This window comes from Patella vulgata, chromosome 2, assembly GCF_932274485.2.
Source record: "Patella vulgata chromosome 2, xgPatVulg1.2, whole genome shotgun sequence".
NCBI classification, from domain to species: domain Eukaryota; kingdom Metazoa; phylum Mollusca; class Gastropoda; family Patellidae; genus Patella; species Patella vulgata.
In genome coordinates, this window is record NC_065880.2 from 32,859,438 (window position 1) to 32,882,095 (window position 22,658).

At 34.0% G+C, this 22,658-nt stretch overlaps 1 protein-coding gene across 3 annotated transcripts; it reads right to left on the reverse strand.

The window, feature by feature from the left end:
* Window positions 1-490: 490 nt before the first annotated feature.
* LOC126810435 (histone deacetylase 8) lies at window positions 491-22,066 on the reverse strand. Of its 3 annotated transcripts, none has more exons than XM_050535506.2 (11): window positions 21,898-22,066; window positions 18,418-18,470; window positions 18,164-18,300; window positions 17,232-17,373; window positions 16,150-16,262; window positions 14,865-14,942; window positions 12,698-12,806; window positions 12,032-12,204; window positions 11,596-11,690; window positions 5,609-5,714; window positions 491-2,346 (listed from the first exon to the last, which is right to left on the reverse strand). In XM_050535506.2, exons 1-11 carry the CDS (start codon window positions 22,009-22,011, stop codon window positions 2,321-2,323), a joined length of 1,146 nt encoding a protein of 381 aa, XP_050391463.1. In that variant the 5' UTR covers window positions 22,012-22,066; the 3' UTR covers window positions 491-2,320. The 3 variants fall into 3 exon arrangements, with proteins under 3 accessions (XP_050391463.1, XP_050391464.1, XP_050391465.1); XM_050535507.2 differs by having other exon boundaries at window positions 21,927-22,040; XM_050535508.2 differs by lacking the exons at window positions 491-2,346; window positions 5,609-5,714; window positions 11,596-11,690 and adding an exon at window positions 11,701-11,846.
* Between the last annotated feature and the right edge of the window lie 592 nt (window positions 22,067-22,658).

The following is a 22,658-nucleotide window of genomic DNA, read 5'->3' on the forward strand; positions in this document are numbered from 1 at the left end:
TGTACAGATTGTGTATCACGGTATCTGGACCATAGCCTGCTTATGACAGACTGAGAAACATTCATCGTCCGCGCCACAACCGCCTGTGTTGTGCCGATCTGTAGCATGCCAAGGGCACGTAACCTTTCATTTTGGGTAGGCCGACGCATATCAAAATTTGTTTTCTGGTCACTAAAACAATTAAACTGATGTTTCCACCCTGGAATTCAATGCCACAATGACTGTAACATTCAAAGTCAGAGTCGTGCAAATCTTGGGTTGGACCCCCATGATGATCCCAAGCATCACCTGCATTCCATGCGGTAGCTATTGGTGCGTTTGGGCGTCACATGTAACTGGAAATGTTTCTTCTGTTAGGTTCCTTAGTGACTTTTTTCGTAGTCATTTGCATATTTTAGTATTATGCCCCCAAAATCAAATATCCCCTACTTTTTTTGAATAGTATATTATTGGATTTTCATAAAAGTGACACCATTTGATGCGTAATGTCAATTGTGACTAGTTCAACTCAATTTAACATTTTCCATGTCACCGGAAATGACGAAATTTGGGCAAAAACTGTATTTATAGCCTTAGAAACAAATAATTTATTGAAATGAGTCGTATTTGTTGTTTGTTTAAAATTTTGATATTTGATTCTAATCAACTAATAGAGTGAACCCATACGATCATATAGATATCACAAAATGGTTTCTAACTTGTTCAGTTGCGGAGGAATAGGCAATTTTCAACAGGTCACTTTTCAAGGTTTTTTGTCCATAAAAGTGTTAATTATTATTCGATTTTCATGAAATTTTCACTATGTGATACCTAATGCCATTTACGATTTCATACAAGTAATTTAAGATTTTCATTATCACCGGAAGTAACGTCATTTTGTCAAAAACTGTATTTTTAGCCCTCAAAACAGATATTTTATTCAAATGAGTCTGGGTTGTTATGTTTTTAAAATTATGATATTTGATTCCAATCACCAAATAGAATGAACCCATACGATCATACAGATACCAGAAAATGGTTTCTAACTTTTACGGTTGCAGAGAAATAGACGGTTTTCTACAAGTCACTTTTTAAGCTTTTGGGTCTATAAAAGTGGCAATTATTATTCGACGTACATAAAATTTTCACCATGTGATGCCTTATGCCATTTCTGATTTCATAAAACTAATTGAACATTTTCATTATCACCGGAAGTACTGTACACTTACATGTAACAAATGTATAAAATGAATTGATATTGCTGGATTTGGTTGATTCGACGTCCATTTTATTTGATGTGTGCAATGATTAGGTGGAAACCTGTTTAATGGTTTCATTGGTACCGGAAGTGAAATATGTTTAGGGTAACGTGGCACCGGTGAAACCCGTCATTACTGCATCGCAGTTCTAGTTATAATTGTTTTTAGTTGTATATATCTATCATTTTAATTGTATATATATATCTATCATTTTATTTTCTATTTTAAATATTTATATGCATAGTTCTATTTATTCTTAATTTCAAAACGTCTGTATTTGTTTTATATGCATCTAAATTTATTTTGTTGCGATATATTTTAGTCTGTCTCATTTTTCACCATATGTTTGGCGCAATATAGCCCGATCGAGATTGACGTGCTATGAAACTCCATCTTAAAATGTTCGCGAAATCTAATTAATGGACCCTTTTTGATATTTTCCTAAAAATGCAAATTACAGACCTTTACTTTAAATGTCACATAATAATAGGCCATGAGTGCCAAAATGGATTGAAAATACAATAAAAAGTATCTTAGTTATATTTAATGTTCAAGGCAATGTCCTTTACTGAATGTGCATGCCCTGTCGTAAAGTTATTAATTCACAGCTTTAGGTTTGTCTTGACAATGATATTATGTTTAATACTATGCTAGCAGGGTTTAAATTGAATTGTTTACAATGTTGAACTGGGTTACTCGTACACCAGGCATTATCATACTTTCTAGCACTTATGTGCAAATTACCTTGTATACCTTACATAATGCACTCTTATTATTCTCCATATAAAAGAATTTTCATTCAAAAATATAATTGAAAAAAGGCAATATGAATTCTATCCTAAAGCAAATGATTTACAAGTATTAGGACATTAGAGTGCGGCAAGTTTATGTAAAATGTAATAAAATAGATCTAAATCTATAAGGAGAAAATTACAAATTATAAACAAATTTAATTGAAAAATAAAAATATCTTTTATAACCAATTATAAATATACCAGTTTATATTATACTGTACAATTATTAACAAATTTTAACAACATAAACAAATTTTAACAACATTTCTGAATACATTTATATAAACATCAGCTGCCTATCTTCTCTAGATTATCTGTAGGAAAGAAGAAAAAAGCATAAAATATTAAACTGCATAGACATTACAATGAACCATGAAATAATAAAAAAACATGAACCATGAAATAATAAAAAAACAAACTACCCGGATCGTAACTAGCTCAAAACAACGAGGGTGGGTGGGAAGTACTGTAAAATTGACGGACAACGTATATCTATTGTTTTTGTGGTCGACAATTTTTTCACAGGGTGGGGTGGGGTGAGGGCTACACTTTTTGCGGAGGGGGGGGGCTGAAACTACCTATTAATGTATTATTATGCTAAAAATTACACAAAATCAAATTATCAATAGAATCTTATGCCAAAAATTACACAAATCCAATTATTAATCTATGATTATGCTAAATATTACACAAATCAAACTATTAATGTATTATTATGCTAAAAACAACCAAATCTATTATTATGCTCAAAATTACACAAATCAAACTATTTATCTTTTGTTTAATATACACTCAGCATTAATTAAGTAATTACAGGGCTAATTAATATCTGGTCTGTTTTTATTACAATAATTCAATTGCACTGAGAGCCCTTAGAAATGGGAGAAAAGTCACAAAGGCGGCCCTAAGTATAAATTAAGAATCCAACCCATGATTTACATTGTTAACACTCAGCAAGCCTGGAAATAACTTTCAAATGCCAGGCTGGATGAACATTCTACCACTACCAGACAGTTTAAATTTTCGGTCGGACATAATATTCTGACATTTGGGTTGGCACAAAGTCTATCACGATCTATTCTGTTGACTGATATCTTTTGCAATCCACATATAAACCAAGACAGTTTTGCATAGTTTTCGTTTGTTCCACGAAATTGGTTTTGATTTGTCACGGATATAAGGGGGATCACGTGGCTAAGTGAGTAAGACGCTGGCACGCTAGTCTGGAGGTCGAGTGTTCGATCCCTGCATTGGCCGAGAAAGTACATTTAGATTTTCCCGCGTGGTTTCTCCTTGTCAGTGATGCAGGAAGGAGGGCCTGACAAGGACAGCTGTCTAGTCTTTCGGATGGAATGAAAAACCAAGGTCCCGTGTACACATTGGCGTGCACGTAAAAGATCCCTTGGCAGTTGGAATTCGATATAAGAGTAGGCCGTAGCGCTGCTGCCCGAGCAAAATTTCCCTCATAGCCCAGGTTAGGAGCAGAACAGTAGGACGATAAACCCCATTTCATTTCATTTCATTTCATTTTGTCACAGATATAAAAATTGTTACCCATTAAAATGCCTCGTATTTCACGATGCTTGGGGCAGATAAATGTCTTAATTTGTCGGTCGGGAAACGCAGGATGCTATTTTATCTCAGGAATCAAACAAGAACACGATGTTTAATGAATGAATAATTGGGTCATGCTTCCTGCGGATTTAAAATACACACCACTCATTAACTATTTGTTGTGTGATTAATAAATAAAGCATGATCGAGGCTAGAGTTATTAACTGTTCATTACAATATAAATCATGAATTCATCGGCACCGATCATCCGATGATATAGCTTCCCGTCTTTTTTTGATTATCAGTTTTAATAAATGGTTTGAAAAGCCTAACGTAAACCTTTACAAATGTGACTTGGATTTAAAAATATTTTCGAACCCTCTGGACAAGTAAAATAGGATGTAATGGATAATTTACACAACAGGTAGGGCACTTAAACATCTAATACTTAGAATAAGGCTATTATTTATTTTCTGGAGCTGTCAAGCCAGCAAGAGAGTTATTGTCCCTTTAATGAGTCCCCAATATTAACTTTTTTCCTTCTGCAAACTAGAACATTGTTTTTAAGCATTAGAAAAATAAATAAAGGTGTTTGAAGTATATCTAGATAAGGTACATTTCCTATTTAGTGTAAATGGGCATGTTAATTGAGTAAAAGGCACCATTCTTATGTAAACAATGCACGTCCATTGAGCCTACGATTACAGAGTTATTAGAAGACTTTCGTAATACTCTGTGAAACAGATTGCACTAGGATCTGGAAGAATTGTTATATAACCCGAGTTATGGATGATGTGAGGGATAGTCAATGAAACGGTCTGTTACGTCGAATTTTTGGCATAAGGTGCACGTAACTGTAGGTAACAAAATAGAAACATCAATGCGGATTGGTTTATCGAATGTTTGACGTCATAGGGTCAAAAGCCACTCGTATGACCTCTGGCGCGACCTTCCACTACAACCGGTCAGATCTTCATCGAAAGTATAAAAAAACGAGACGAAATATAGATCTGTATTTTAATCAGATTGTTGAAAACAATACAAATCTTGACCAATTTCCCATTTTATTTTGCCCTCGCGAATCTTAAATATAAATCCTGTTTATAATGTATGGATAATTATTTTACTACGGTTTACGAACATGCAAGAAATCAACAAGAAGCCTATATTCTAAATATACAGGAATGCGTTTAACCGAAATATGTAATAAAAGGTTCTATGGTGAAATACATACAACCAAATTACACCATTCCCCGTCAACAGCTAATGGACTCCATTATACGTATCGGCATTGGATTTATTGAGAAAATATCAAATCCCTAAAGCGTGACATAGTATAAATTCCAAAACAATGAATGTTTTATTTCGAAAGATTTCCTTGAATATATAGACAAAAATCGGTTAATTTTAGTATTTGGCACCTACGATAAATTTACTACGCCTGTCTTCGAGAAACTGCATTTTTGAACCATGATCTGGTTTTCCGTAGTTTTTTCTGGTTATGACCGTGTATCCATTGAGTGTTAGATTTCAAATTATAGAGCTGCTCCCACTTGCCAACATTATCTTTATATCTGGGAATGGAATTCCGAGTCTACAGAAGCAAGCCGACTTGGCTGATTGACTACGGTGACATTTTTCAAATAAAAAACTAATACTATGGATTGAAAGACTTTCATGTGCATTTTCCAATTGTGGGCTGTGACATACAAGTTATAGAATATAGAGCTACCATAGCAAGTTTTACCTGACAAGTTGCGGTATTCGATTGGACTTTGTCTGTGTCCGAGCAGTTATTTCCAGGTTAACAGGCCTTAAGATACTCATATTACATTCTCTTTTTTTTTTAGCTTTAGTTACAGGTAATAAATTCGCTTTTTTTTTTTAGCTCCCTTCCTATCCAAGTGGCATATTTATGGAGCTTAAACAGAGTCATGCGAACTTTGCACAAATGTAGAAAGACATTCCTATTTTAAGATTGTTGATGGAGTTTATAATTTATAAATAGATAAGACATCTTACCAATGACAGTTGTATATATCTGGTGTAAATATTCTCTAGTATTACTGTCACTTCTATTACCAACTGATACAGTCAGATCAAAGTCGGGTCCATACATAGAGAAATACTGTTAAAATAGAAATGAAATCACACAATTTAATACAAATAAAATATAGTACCTAAACAAATGTTTGTGGACTTCACCTCTCCAATGTGCCGAAGTGATGATGAGTTCCAAAAGTTGTTCATCCTGAATGGAATCATGCACAGAGATGGATTAACCATGGACCTTATAATACATTGTATTATAAGGTCTATGGTTTAACCTCGTGCAAGTCTATGGATTAACCTAGTGCAAAGCCTGTAGGTAAGTTTTTAAGGGATTAAAAATGCTGATTGTCATTGAATGGATTTTCCATCACTTGCGATCTACAATTTGGAGAATGGTGAATCTGTAAAAGCAATATCAGCACCCAAATGGTTTAATTTCATGCAGTTTTTACAAAGTTAGGATAAATTAAAAACTTCGCAGCATACACCATCCCCTGCAGATGATATAAACAAGACATTGCCACCAATACATTACATGTTTGGTCAAATCTTTTGATGGACCTCTTTTTAATCTGATTGAATCCAAGCCAAGAGATTACCTGGTGTTAATATTTTGGTATGTTTTCTTAATTAAATGATCAATTTGAGTGAAGAATACATATAAATATTGAAACTGTTGCTCCTAGGTTAATTTGGCACTGAGCGTGCCATGACATTAGTATTACAACTGCCATTAGGCCAAGAAAAAAAAAATACCTGAGAAAATAAAATAAATTGGGTCAGTCGGGTAAGTTTTTTTTAATTTATGTATGCAAGATATGAAATGGAAACCTGGGCAACAAAATTGAAAGATATTTTGTACTGGTTAAGTAATATTTAATAATAATATTTATTATTTAACGCCAATTACATCAACATCGATCTCAATAGGTGGTACAACATGAAGTGAAAAAACAACAAAATATCAAAGAACATCATGAAAAAAAAAGATGTAGGTATACAAAGAACATTTACGTTAAAGAGTAGATCACAATTAAAATAATTAACTCAGAAAAGAGTCTAAGAACAAAACAAATACAAAAATTGCATTCTATATTTGGATATTGTGATAAAAACTGAGTAATTAACAAAACAGCTTGATTTTGTTGTCCAAGCAGTAACAAAAACATGTGAAATCCAATCATTTTTTAATTATCAAACAAATATTTGTTTATACTATCCATTAGAAAGTCCGGGCTTCAGTGTTTTCAATATCCTGGTGTTATTGTATACACCTTTAACAGATACATGAAACCTGACAACATTCTTATTAAAAAGATAAGATGTCATAGATGTTATTATAGTGTAGTACAGTAACCATAGAAACAATATCAGATAATGAAATAAGTATACAATATCATATAATTACCCAAGCATGTCACAAATAATGAAGTATATATATATACATATAAAAATAAAAATCAATTTAGTAAAGTTAAAGGACATCTAACATAAAATTCATCTTTCTTAGACCAAAAGCAAATTATTGTTTAGTAATATTATGTAAATACAATACAATGATTAAACTTTTTTAAAATCATAATTTGAATATTCTTTATCAGTAAAATAGTCAGTAACAGTCAGAAATACCAAGAACCAATTGATATTGATATGTAGAAAGCATGAATGTTGAGAAATGAAATTACAAAATTAAAACAAAAGGCCCATGGAATTTCATCTCTTATTAGATAAAGTCTCTGATCGTCATTATAAGGGATTTTTAAGCACTTGCAAACTACAATATTGTGACAGTTGAATCTTTAAAGCCGCTGGTCATCATTTGAGAGATTTTGATAATGAATTAGGTTGCCAGGCAACAAAACATACGCCCACAGCAGCTAAGTCGTCAGAGCAGTCCACAAAGCACAAGGGTTGTCACATATTTTTTTCTTTTGTCTGTACTGAAAGCATTTACAAGACACTAAAAACTGATTAAGAGTAACAACCTATTAGGTAATTAACAGAAATCATTAGAATTTAGCTGTTCAAAGCAATCTGAAAATCAATGATTCTATTCGTCTCAAGACCTTAAACATTGAAAGCTTATGTGAATTTAAAGTCAATTGTATGATACCTTTAGTCACTAAAGTGTCCACAAGATTTTCAAAGTGATCAAGTTTGAATGACAATAACTCTGTCAAAAAAGTATCAGAAATTGTTAAAATATGCTTTTTCGTCTGAAGCCCTTAATCACTGTGTATAAATTGGATATCAAATTTAGCCTCTAGATCTTCCCCGGAAAGACAGACGGGGGTGAAGACAATATAAGGCAATGGGCATATAAAAAGAAATAGCATTCCAAAATGGTTCAATTATGCACATGTATATAAGGTTTAATTACATATATACAAAGATATGGTTAATTGAAAATTTGTCAACATTCAACATCTTCTGCAGACGATGTAAACATATGGTCAAACAAGACAGTGCTACCTATAAATTTTGTTAAAATATTTGACTGTCCTACATTTAATCCGATATACGCTGGGACATCATCTACGATTGATTTTTTGATTTTATTTTCTTAATTAAATGTTAAATAATTAATCTGTGTATACTTTAGCATAAATTAAAGTAGCTACGTCTCTAACTCAGTATCATCCAAAATCTTCAACATCGAAAACACGAATTATTTGTCAATTTAAATCAACATTGGTGTTGTTATCGTATCTTGAAAAGATGGGCTTCTGATATCCAATATTTAAGACAAAATAAACATTTTACCATTGGTACACGGATCATGTACCTAAATGCGTTTCAGTGCAATTTGTAATAAGGGACTCGAAGAACGAGGCTAGACATATTCCACAAGTCATGTCAAACGGCGAAGCCATATTCTTATCTGGAGAGCATGCGCAATAAATACTATCGGCGTAGACTGGAATAACCAGACGCTAGAGATAGCCATTCGATTGACACTTCTGGCGTATTTCGCCTAAAATAACTGATTTGAAATTAGAGTAAAAACGGAAACGATTGAATATAAATCAGTTTATATACATGCATATTACATTATTATATGCGTTGCGACCCATTTGTGTCAATTTCTAGGTCCCAAATATTGGCGATTTAGCTCCTTTAAGAGAGGAAAAATTAGGTTTGCAAATGTTGATCAGTGGCTTAACACAGAATATCAGACCCCAAAATGTTCAGTTCTGTTTAGTATTTACAAAGATATGACAAATTGAAAATTTGTCAAAATTCGACATCCTCTGCTGACAATACATAAACTGGATATGGTCAAACTCAAAACATGCAGATACCATTTATAAAATTTGCTAACATCTGTTGATGGACCTCTTTTAATCCAATTGAATCCAAGCTGGGGATTATCCACCCTCGATATTTTGATTTTGTTTTTTTAATTATTTGTTAAATAACCAATTTGTGTACTTTTTAGTATGGGTTAACCCTTTCATTGAATCTACCCGGTAGTACCGGGTATTATAAAATGTCGGTAAAATACGCGTACCCGGTATTACCGTGTACTCAGTAAAGCCCTCGCTAAAATTAGTACCGTAACTGCAAGTGCCATCTATTGTATTTTCTATACACTAGAACATATTTCCATGTGTTTCAAATGGTGGAGTGCATAGTGACAACGTAGACGATGCACTCTTGACGAAATCGTGAATGACGTCTTGCTGACCAACACGTGGACAATTTCGTGGCGGGTGATACACATAATTCATTTCCAGTTAGTTGATAATGATAGTAGTCAGGACAGTGATTGGTATTATGAAGTGTGTGATTTGTTGCGCGACGTTCCGCCCATGGCTAGCTATGTCTCCCGTGCATGATGAACAAGCCCAATGTGAACAGTAGATTCTTACAATAATTCTGATGTTGATAATAATGCTGGCCTGCTGGATCGTAAAAGACGTAGGCAATTCCTGAGTCCCGTACGTGTAGATCTATTGACTGACTATATTGATAATGATATGGGACTTGGGGATGAAAGTGAAAGTAAAAACAAGGTATTGCAATCCGCACGTGGTCATGGCAGCGGGAGACGTAATGCGCATGTTCGCGGTGGCATTGCTCATGGCTGCTATTGATATTTTTGTTCATTTTATATATCTTTATCAAAATCCAGTGAAAAAAACAATATCTCATAAGTATTTCATGGAGACAAATTCGTTTTCGTGTTAGCTTTAGTGAGAAATGGGAATCCGAAATGGCCGCCATGACGTCACGTGACTACATTATTATGCAAATTTCTAAAATTCTATTTTTTCCTCATGCCCATCCCAACAGACAAAAAGATTTTTCATAAAAGCTTTGATAAGTACTGTTTGGCATTCAGTTCCAACCCCCCTTTTTTCCTCAAAAAAGGGTCTAGCACAGGCAGTGGATTTACGTCTAGCATTGAAAGGGTTAAGCTGTGAAAAATTAGATAGTGTCTGAAATTTTACAAACGAGAGAATATGAATGCCTACAGAGTTTAACTGAAGAAGTCCAAAAAAAGTTTAACTGGAAGATGAACAGATTAAAACCTTAAGGTCAACTCTGCAGTCAAACATCTGCAATCTCACAACTTCACATCTGATGACTACTTCAGTTGTTTGCAGTCATTAAGATTTGGTTGCTTGGTTTGAGCTGTAAGGTTCAAATAAAAAGTATGAATCTAAGGCTACACAAAATAAATGTCTTGTTTCTCGGGCAACTGACAGCTGAAACTATAGGGGGCGGAGGGCGGGTTATTTTTTTTTTTACCTCATTTCTGGCTAGAGAATGGTGCAAAATAAAATTTGGCTATTGTTGAAAATTGTTGGGGCGGGAGGGCGGCCTTGTATTTTTTTTTTTTTGAATGAGAAAGTCATTACTCGTCTACGGTTTTGCTTTCAGTTATATATTATACATACTTAGAACATAAACCCAAAAATCAAGTCTACTCAAACACTGACTGAAAGGAAAATAATTTTCCATATTTAATTCACGTAATGTAGCTTACTAATGGTAATGGTGACAACCATAATTAAAATTGGTTTAAAATAAAATTCCGTACGACTATTAATAGACGTCCATAATAACGACAATATTTTAAAGAGTAAGCCTCTGTCAGCATGTGTATCAAAAATAATCATCACGGTAAACGACACTTAGATCTAAATCTAGTATCGCTGGTTTATAATGATTGACCTAATTCCAACCAATGCATGTCACGTGTCATCGGGATTCGGGAAATGACTGTTTCTCAGGATATTCGGTGTGTTTCTCAGGATATTCAGTGTTCTATCTGGGGTTTATATCGAATGACTATTTAAATTTAACTAACAACTGGTCAGTAAACCCATCAAATGTGTAATCCAATTATTATTTTCCGGATTATCAAAACTATCGTTAAATGTGCTAATGACCCAGATTCTGACTAAGGTATGGTGACTATCATCGTATCGTATTCGTAGCCACAAGTTATAATAATTAACCTGTTCTACGATTCATTGTTTTATAAGTAGGATTTTTTCAAACATGGACCGACTGAAGCCGGTAATAATGAGCCGATTAAGATCGAATGATTGAAATACATTGCATTGTTGTCAATAACTTTCGGTGTTTAACACGAATCAAATTCTAGTTCACAAGGGGAGGTAATTAAAATCACGTGATACAAAAATGGAGGTTCTTTCGATAGCAATAAAAAAGACCCGTAAATGAGCGTTTGCATCTAAATCAGTTTAATACATTTGAATGGATATTCACGTATGGGGCATGTAGATACATGCGGCATATTCTTTTTATGACTTGCTTATCGATGTTCGGGCGGGCGTTACATATTTTTTATTTTTCATCAAGACTAATAAATAGGCCGCACGCGCAACCAATTTTGCGTGCGGGCGGTGCCCGAGAAACAACTTATTTTATTTGTGTTGCCTAATCTAAAAACTTCAATATGTTGAGTGTGCCAATATAATTACCTTATGATCTGGTATATCATGTGATATTTCTCTATTGATAGCAATACTTGTTAAATATGTCCAACATTTAGCAGTGTTTATAAAATTATATCCACCTGAAAAAAATAGGTTGCCAGGTAACAAAACATACACCAAGAGTAGCTACAGCATCCATACAATCCATAAAGGTTCTTGCATTGCATTGCCCTTTTTATAGGTACATGTAACTAGAGCATTTACAAGAAACTAAAATGTAATCCATAGCAATAACTCTGAAATAATAAAAAATATAAATTTCAAGTCAGTCAGATTATAACTTTAGCTTCTAGTGTTTCCACACTAGGTTATTTTAGGACAAACTGGTATATCTTTATTTCATCAAATAGTCAGTGTCAGTGTCAGTGGGGGCAACTGGGGGATTATAATGTTGGAAAAAAACTGTTATTATGAATGTTACCTCCTCCAAGTAGAACCAGTGGTTTATTTAAGGACATGATGTATTGTATGCACTGGCCAAGAGAAGAGGGTGATAAGTTGAAAGACTGCATGGGATCACCTTCTAGACCATCTGCTCCACACTGACATACAACAGCTTCTGGTTTAAATACTTCTTTAACTTTACACATTATTCTAATGAAAAACAAATTAAACAGCTTAATATTTACTTCAACCAATGAGCAAGTAAAAATCATAAATTTGACAAGTTTTAAGATTTCATATTGCCTATTGGTTGGTGCAGAGTGTCTTAAAAATTATTCTGATAGTTGAACTGTTCAGGAAAATTGGTCTGCATACAATTTAGGAGACAAATTCTATTTGCAGATAAATATAAACATTAATAGCAGGTGATGACTGCCCCCTTACCCTTACAGGTAGCTTGGAGAGAAATAATAAATTGGGAAACTGTTCAGAAAGATCGTTCTGCATGAAATTTCTGAAACAAATTCTATTGGCTGATAAATATAAACATTATATCACCCCTCCCCCCCCACAGGTGGTTGTGAATATAAAAATTAATGACATTCACTAAGTTTGCTCATAGCACACATATAACTATATACAGATAGCTCTGTTAGATCTTCGAATTACATAAATTTAGTTAAAATAATAATTTTACCAATACCTATAAAATATACTATAGAATTCTTCATCTTTAAGACCATCCAATAAAGGAACATTTACACTATAATATTTGCCTTTACTATAACCCCTTTCTTCACATGAACCAGTACCTATAAAAAAAATTGATATTAAAAAAACATTAACCAGCGGCTGCCAGGCAGGATACGCCTACATTTTCGAGAGATGGATAGAGAACAAGCTAACAAGAAAGTGATTTTTCCTACAATCAAGGGCCATAATTCAGGAAATTACAATTCGATATGCGCATATATCGAAAGGAACTGAGATCTTTGTGTTATAAACTTACATTTCAAGTTTCAACAAAATCGGATAAAAATTGTGACCTCTATAGGGTCCACAACCTTGATATACCATATTTTTACGCTATTTGAGAACGAACGGCGGCCATGTTGTCTGTCAATTTTGGGGCGATTTTCACAAAATTCAAACTCAACTGTCCTTAGGGTGGAACGGTAATATAATAATACGTTTTTTTAAATCGGATAAAAATTATGACCTCTAATGGGTCTGCAAGCTAAAAACATGATTTTTCGTACAATCAGGGGCCATAATTCAGGAAGTTACGGTCTGATATGGGCAAATATTGAAAGGCACCGAGATCTTTGGGTTATAAACTTATATTTCAAGTTTCAACAAAATCGGATAAAAATTGTGACCTCTATAGGGTCCACAACCTCAATATACCATATTTTTATGCTATTTGAGAATGAACGGCGGCCATTTTGTCAGTCAATTTTGGGCCGATTTTCATGAAATTCAAACTCAGTCGTCCTTAGGGTGTAACGGTGATATAATAATAAGTTTTTTTAAATCGGATAAAAATTATGACCTCTATAGGGTCCACAAGCTAAAAACGCGATTTTTCGTACAATCAGGGGCCATAATTCAGGAAATTACGGTCCGATATGCGCGAATATCGAAAGGAACCGAGATCTTTGGGTTATAGACTTACATTTCAAGTTTCAACAAAATCGGATAAAAATTGTGACCTCTATAGGGTCCACAACCTTGATATACCATTTTCTTACGCTATTTGAGAACGAACGGCGGCCATTTTGTCTGTCAATTTTAGGCCAATTTTCACGAAATTCGATTTCAGTCTTCCCTAGGGTGTAACGGTGATATAAAAATACGTTTTTTTAAATCGGGTAAAAATTATGACTTCTATAGGGTCCACAAGCTAAAAACGTGATTTTTCGTACAATCAGGGGTAAGAATTCAGGAAGTTACGGTCCGATATGCACGAATATCGAAAGGAACCGAGATCTTTGGGTTATAAACTTACATTTCAAGTTTCAACAAAATCGGATAAAAATTGTGACCTCTATAGGGTCCACAACCTTGATATACCATATTCTTACGCTATTTGGTCTGTCAATTTTGGGCAGATTTTCACGAAATTCGAATTCAGTCATCCTCAGGGTGTAACGGTGATATAGTAGAACGGTTTTTTAAATCGGATAAAAATTATGACTTCTATAGGGTACACAAGCTAAAAACGTGATTTTTCGTACAATCAGGGGCCATAATTCAGGAAGTTACGGTCCGATATGCACGAATATCGAAAGGAACCGAGATCTTTGGGTTATAAACTTACATTTCAAGTTTCAACAAAATCGGATAAAAATTGTGACCTCTATAGGGTCCACAAGCTAAAAACGTGATATGTCGTACAAACAGGGGCCATAATCAATGAAGTTTCGATCCGATACATGCTAATATCGAAAGCAGCCGAGATCTTTTGGGGATAAACCTATATTTCAAGTTTCGTTGAAATCGGATAAGAATTGTGACCTGTAGAGAGTCCACAAACAATTGTGGACGGACGTCCGGACGGACAGGGGCGACGGCATAATACGTCCACATGAAAATGTGGGCGTATAAAAACATACCAGGTACATGGAAATTTGTGTTAAGCAAAATTTTGTTAAACCAAATCATTTAGTAAATTCTAAGGGCCAGAGCAAAAATAGTAAAGTTTTTCTTATAATCAGTTTAGTCTATTTATCTTATTTGTATATTTAATTTGTGAACCATATTTTATAAAGCTTGTGGAAGTTGTGTGATATAAAAATGTACATATTGCTTGCCGTAACTATCATTTGTAAACCCCTGTCCAGATTCAGATCGTTAAGCTAAAAACTAACCTGGAAAGAATCCGGGAGAATATTTATGAAAGGAAAGTGTTAAAACTTTATTAGTACAACAAAAAGCTTCTTCAACGCCTGAAATTCATAATAAACAACTTTAAAACAATGTGTTATCTAAACACAACGGTTCCAGGCAACAAATATATGATATGATCACCACCAGTATCTTGATTGGGAAACATGCCTAAATTTAGTTGATGGACAAGACTGCATTTTGATATGTCCATCTGACTGTCAGTTAATCCACATATAGGTTGCCAGGCAACAAAACATATGCCCACAGCAGCTAAATCGTCCGAGCCGGTCAACAAGGGTTGTCGCATATTTAATCTTTTGTATGTACAAGATAATTTCATACAGATCAGATTATAATTTTCGTCCTTTGAGGGTTCACAAGGTGCTACAAACTGAAACAAGGGACTTAACTCTGGAAGTAATATACAAAAATTGTTGAAGTTCAACAGCGTTTTTCGTTTTACTTATTTAAATAATGCATATAAATTTCATATATGTATCAGATGATGACTTATAGCTCGAGCATTCACATTCTTCAACAATGTGAAACAAGGCCTATACCTCGAGAAGTAATTATTGGAAATTGCTGAAATTCAATAGCTATTTCATTTCACTAATTTAAACGATACATATAAATTTCATACAAATCGGATGATACCCTTCATCATTCGAGCATTCACAAGGTTCAACAAAGTTAAACAAGGACGATAACTCTTGAAGTAATTATTGGAAATTGCTGAAATTCAATAGGCGTACAGATCGGATGATAACTTTTGTCGTTAAGAGTGTTCATAGGGTTCTTCAAAGATAAACAAGGGCCATAACTCTTAGACATAATTAACGGAAATTGCTGAAATTCAATGGGATTCTTCGTTCCATTAATTTAAATAATGCACATAAATTTCATACAGATCGAATGATAATTTTTGTCATTAGAGCGTTCACAAAATAAAATAAAGTGAAACCAGGGCAATAACTCCAGAAGAAATTAACAGAAATTAAATAGGCTTCTTCATCTCATTAATGTAAACAACATATATTAATTTCAAAACAATCACTTAATAAATGTAGTCTGTAGAGTTTTCACAAGAAATGGAGTTTGTATTAGTGAACAAACCAACTTTCGCTCAATCCTTCGATACAAGAATTTAACAGTACAGAGTTTGCCTCATCACTAGTAGTACAACACATTATAGATCAATCAAATTGTATGGTAATTTTAGTTTAGCCCCTATAAATAAATTTAAAAATAATAAAGTATATTTACCGTCTCCATGGTGTAAATCTAAATCTATATAAAGCACCCGGTCAAACTTTTGCCTCAACTTTAATATCCCTAATACCACATCATTTATATAACAGAAACCTGAAGCTGAATCTCTGAAACATAAGAATATGGACAATTCCATAAATTAGCAATATTAGGGTGACCCACCATAAATAAATATCTCCATATATCTCGACAATTACGCCACAATATTTATATATATGCCAAGCCTCAAATCAGTTTCACACAATTATAGTCACTAAATAAACGATCATGTTGTACTTAATAAGCTATGACCATTAATCACGTATAAATAATAGACTGAAAACTGGTTCCAAGAGTCGTCCATAACATCCAGACACTTTTGAATAAAAGATAGGTTACGTGCCCTTGTTTTGAAATTAGTCTCGCTTAACCAGTCTATCGACCATTCTACGTCTGATTGACAGGTTGGGATAATCAAGACTACTTTTTTTTACGAAACATAACAGAGAGCTAGAACAAGAAATTGCATTTACAAATAAGCACGTTAGGTAGCTCAACAATCGTTTTAAGAAGCTTGTAAAAGTAAAATGAAACTACTACTAGTATCATGTTCCTGTCTAACCCGAGTGATTCAGAGATATTATTTGTACTAAACCAAAAGATGCCGCTCTTAACGGTACAGTTAATGATAAAGCGATTTAAAAAATGAAACGAACGTAATTTCTAAATCTGCTGTAATAACCAAGAACCTTAATTTTACTGCTATTCAAAATCGTCAACAATAAATTTTTTACGGCTGTAATAGTTGATAGATTTGTAGAGAATTGCACGTGCCATGGCTATTTATAGTATCATACTGTCAGAAAGTTGGTCTCGGCACGGCGAATGTGCACGCTTCAGTGGTAGTCTCGAACTATCAGCGGTGGACTGTATTTCTGTGAGTACATGGGTCACCCTAATCATTGATATGGAGGGGGGAGGGGGGGGAGACAGTTTCTCATGCAAGGGAGATAATCAACTCTCTTTAACTAGACTTTTGCAATTCCTTTTTTCATCTGTATTTATTAAATAGCACAATTTTTATTTTGATATTTTACCTATGAGCATGATGCCAGCCACCATACCAGTTAATTGCAATATCACTTTCTCCTGATACAAGTTTCTCAGCCGCTGTAATAGTAGCACCACCTACAAGTGACGCACAGTGGAAAACTCCATCTTGTATAGGACAGTCATACACTGTAATAAAATGTTAATTTATAAATCTTATATATAGATTAACTAGTAGCCATTACTCACCCATTACCTCAATTGGAATTGAAAGAATCTATATGCAAACTAGAATATTTCTATCAACATCCCGCTATAAAAATGAACCAGGTTACAAAATCCGTGACTTATCATTTGACTCAGAACACAGAGCCTACTACAATGTTCTTGGTTACTTATGTGGTAACTTTCCTCCAACACAGGAATAGCAAAAAAAAAATGTCTGCTGTATATTTTTCATACTATTCAAAATTTTACCATACACTATCCATAACAGTACTAGGAAGCCGCAGTGGCTCAGTGAGTAAGACACTGCCTTGCTAACCAGGTCTTGGGTTCACTCCAGGTTTTAGCTGAGAATGTTTCTCAGAATTTTCCAGCATGAATCCCCCTTCCCAGTGGTGAAGGACAGTGTCTAGTCGTTCATATGGCAAAAAAAAATGAGGTCCTGTGTACACATTGGCATGCACGCAAGACAGACCATTCCCTCATAGCACACTTGTCACTGTATGACATATGTCGTTTTCATTAGCAATGTCAGTACAGAAGTATGGTGTTAAACCCTATTTCATTTTATTTCCTAGAGCTGGCTCAACTAAAAAATTGTCTTATTGTAGAACATAATAGATAAGATGACAAGCTGCAGTGAACAGTCTACCACATGGTCACAAATAGGCTATAGCTTTTTAACCATTGTGCCATTGCTCTCCTCATAATATATCACATGAATAATATAATACAAGATATTTTATTTTATTACCAAGGCCAAATTCTTCAGCTTCATCACCACATTTATCTTCTTCTGATAAATCATCTAATGTATGTAAAAACTCTATATAATTTGTAGCATGGAAACCTAATAACTCATCATCTGTAGCTTGTCGTGGTTCTACAATACTGAAACATACCAAGCAATAGTTAAATTTCAACTAAATCCTGTCCTGATCCAAATGCTTTAACTATAAAACTTTGGTTGGAAATTATGAATGACATTAATATTAAAATTTCATGTACCTCATGCAATTCAATAAACCATAAGCTTCAATCAATGAGTGAACCATATCAGCCTATAATGAGACAAGAAATAAATTTTGAAAATGAATATTAAATTTCAATATTTCTCTGCACATGTATGTGGGCTATAAAGGCCTATGTATATATAATCCTACTGAGTAACTGATTAGACTAGAGACCAGCGATTGCCAGGTAATATACGCCCACATTGTGCAAGAGAAGGCCAGAGAACAAGCTAAAAAAAAAGTGATATTTTTGTACATTAGGGGTCATAATCCAGGAGGTTACGGTCCGATATGCACGAATATTGATAGGAACAAAGATCTTTTGGATATTAACATATATTTTAAGTTTCACCAAGATCGGATAAAAATTGTGACTTCTAGCGGGTCTACAACCTTGGTATTACATACTATTACATTATTCGGTCAGGTTTTTACAAAATTCGAACTCAACCTTCACTGAGGTGTAACGGTAATTTATTTAAACCGTCTTTAAAATGGAATACATATTGTGACTTCTAGAGGGTCCACAAGCTAAAACCATTATTTTTCTAAAGTTCCGGGACCTTACCCAGGAAGTTTTTGAAAGGAAACAAGATTTTGTGATATAAACATGGCATTTTAAGTTTCATCAAAATCAAATAAAAAGTGTGACTTCTAGAGTGTCCATAACCTTGGTATTACATACCTTTAGACTATTTGCATACAAGAGCGGCCATTTTGTCTGGCTGTTTCGGTCAGATTTTTATGAAATTCAAACCCAACCTTCACTGAGGTGTAATGGTGATATAATGAAACGGTTTTTAAAATTGAATACAAATTGTGACTTCTAGAGGGTCTACAAGCCAAAACTGTGATTTTTCAAACAATCATGGGCATAATCCAGGAAGTTAATGTCCGATATGCACGACTATCGAAAGAAACTGAGATCTTTGTGATATAAACATAAATTTAAAGTTTATTCAAAATCGGATCAAAATTGTGACCTCTAGAGATTCCATAAACTTGATATGCCATACTTTTACGCTACGGTATTCTAGGAGCGGCCATTTTGTCCGGCAGTTTTGTTTCGGACTCAACCTTCATTATGGCGTAACAGTGATAAAATTAACCGTTTTTTTTAAATCGCATAAAAATTATGACCTCTAGAGGGACTACACGCTAAAAACATGATTTTTCGTACAATCAGGGTCCATATCGAATATGTGTGAATATTGAAAGGAACTGAGATCTTTGGGTTATATATTTCAAGTTTCATCAAAATCGGATAAAAATTGTACCCTCTAGAGTGGCCACAAGCAAAAAACGTGATTTTTCGTACAAGGTGATAAATTGCTAATATTTGGGACGTAGAAATTGATACTGGTCACAACATAAATATGAATGTATATAACCTGATTTAGCTACGAGAATGTAACTAAAAACGTTGAGATATACTGATGTGCTTGTTTTTAGCTACGATTGGATCAATTTCTTTATTAATGCATGTACCATCTTAAAAATAAGTTAATTTTATACTATTAGTACTTATTACACATACCCAGCCGAATCTACTGACACAACATTCATTTATCAGCAAATATTGACAATAAAGTTAATCAAGCGTTGTTTTTATCAAAATTGATACATTCATAATTATGGCGTATTACTCCTGCACAACTCTGATCAGGTTAGTTGATTGGGTATTGCACACGAGGCTCCATGTGTTAAAGACGTAAATTTAAAATGTCGGGATTTGTACCCGTGTCAGGTAGGATTTTCTGCTTAATTGTAGTTGGATGTGGCAGAAATGTTATAAATAATAACAATCAATCGTTGTTTGGATGAAAAATATTGTCAATTTTGCTAACTGAGGCTGCATGTGATTCTTGTTCGGCTTTGCTACGTGGAACTATATAGGACCATCTCTTATCTTGAAACACAGAGGATTGAGAGATGAGGTTTGTTATTTAAAACTGATTTACATTAAATCGTTCCTGTTTTTACTCTAATTTCAAATCAGTTATGTTCGGCAAAATACGGCAGAAGTCTCAATCGAATGGCAATCTCTAGTGTCTGGTTATTGCAGTCTATTCTGATAGTATTTATTGTGCATGCTCTATGACGTCACCTTCTTCGAGTCCCTTGTTACAAAATAACAAATGGCACTGAAATCCTTTATGGTAGGCCTACACAATTCGTGTACCAATAGATGGTAAAATCATGAAATGTTTATTTTGTCTTAAATATTGGATATCAGAAACCCACCTTTTCCCGGTAAGATCACAACATCAGTTGATTTAAATTGGCAAATAATTTGTGTTTTCAATGCCTGCTAATTTGATAGCCTAATTGTAAATGTTGTCAATTTCAGTTCTAAAATGTTTACAAATAAAAAATGTTTAAAGGAGGTAAATCGCTAATATTTGTGACCTAGAAAATTGACCCAAATGGGTCGCAACTCATATAATAATGTAATCTGATTGTATATAAACTGATTTACATTCAATTGTTTCCGTTTTGACTCTAATTTCAAATCAGTTATGTCCAGCAAAATACGGCATGAGTCTCAACCGAATAGCAATTTCTAGCGTCTGGTTATTCCAGTCTACGCATGCTCTCCCGATAAGATATGGCGTCACCGTTTGACATCAGTTGTGGAATATGTCTAGCCTCGTTCTTTCTGGTCACTTGTTACAAATGACGCTGAAACGCACTATACCAATGGTAAAATGTTTATTTTGTCTTAAATATTGGATATCAGAAGCCTACTTTTTCCTGGTAAGATCACAACATCAATGTTGATTTGAATTGACAAATAAATCGTATTTTCAACGTGTAAGACTTTGGATGATACTGAATTAGAGACTTAGCTACTTAAAAGGAGCTAAATCGCTAACATTTGGGACCTAGAAATTAACAAAAGTGGGTCGCAACGCATATAATACTGTAATATGAATGTATATAAACTGATTTACATTCAATGGTTTCCATTTTTACTCCAATTTCAAATCAGTTATGTTCGGCGAAATAAGCCAGCAGTCTCAAGCGAGTGCAAATTTCTAGCGTCTGGTTATTCCAGTCTACATACGACGTTTGATTTGGTGCAATGTGTCTAGCCTCGTCCCTCGAGTCTCTTGATACAACTGGGGCTGAAGCGCATTATGGTACACGATTCGTGTACCAATGGTAAAATGTTTAATTTGTCTTAAATATTGGATATCAAAAGCCCATCTTTTTCCGGTAAGATCACAACATGAATGTTGATTTAATTTGACAAATAAATCGTGTTTTCAATGTTGAAGATTTTGGATGATATTGAGTTAGAGACTTAGCTCCTTTAATCAAGCACAGGAATCTGACCTTCTATCCGTTTATATATGCATACACCATGTCGTACCAGACAATATTTTTATTAGGCCTATAGATAATATTGTCTGGTACGACATGGTGCATGCATGAACAGATTCTTGTGAATCAAGTGACGAAGTTAACAAACCCGGTTAGGTATTCTCATCAATGTGTTACATTTTTGTAAAATGTCATCACTGTGAATATAACAAATCTTTTTCTTTTCTTCATTTTTACATTCTGGATCAGGATTTCGATCCATTAATATTGTTATCGCGAGGTTGTTTTATACTACCCGCCGAATGTTTCCAGCCATATTGCGAAGGGACATAACTCTGTCCAAAAAACGGTAACTCTTCATCCGAAATCGAATAAAGCACGCCTCTCTAAGAATTTCATAAAAAAAAAAACGTCATCGTGTCATGGCATGTCTCTTTTTGTTTACAAAAAAAACACCAATTATTGTGGGCGAATTAAATAATTGATGGACCTTCTTATGCCTTCTCTACCACCATTTCCTTTATTATAGTTTTAATTGGAGAGCAGAAACATGAAATCTATGGATTCATAGCATAAGCCATAGAATTATTCTTTGTAAAATTTAGCCCCATAATGCTGCAACATTTATTTTATGCATTTATACTACTACTACCAGTGTGTCATCAGGAATCTATCTAGGAAATTATAGGCTACTAGAAGATTATTTTTTTCTGGTCTAGAAAGCATGATCTCAACATATCATTTATTGTAACAAATAGGCCTATAAAACACTGGTAATACTATTTACTCAATGTAAATTACAATTCAGTGAATGAATAGGCCTACTTATACATTATCTCAATGCATACAGAATGGACAACCCTACACTCTGGATGCATTTAGTATGTAAGAGTAAATATTATTGACACT

Bases quoted from the DNA above. Each gene is read 5' to 3' on its own strand.
- LOC126810435 (XM_050535506.2), bottom strand. From the start codon at position 22,011: ATGGATCGAAATCCTGATCCAGAATGTAAAAATGAAGAAAAGAAAAAG. The intron at 12,807-14,864 runs GTTAGTTTTTAG...TTTTTTTTATAG, and splicing joins TTCTCCCGGATTCTTTCCAG to GTACTGGTTCATGTGAAGAA. The intron at 12,205-12,697 runs GTATTGGTAAAA...GTTTTTCATTAG, and splicing joins TTCTATAGTATATTTTATAG to AATAATGTGTAAAGTTAAAG.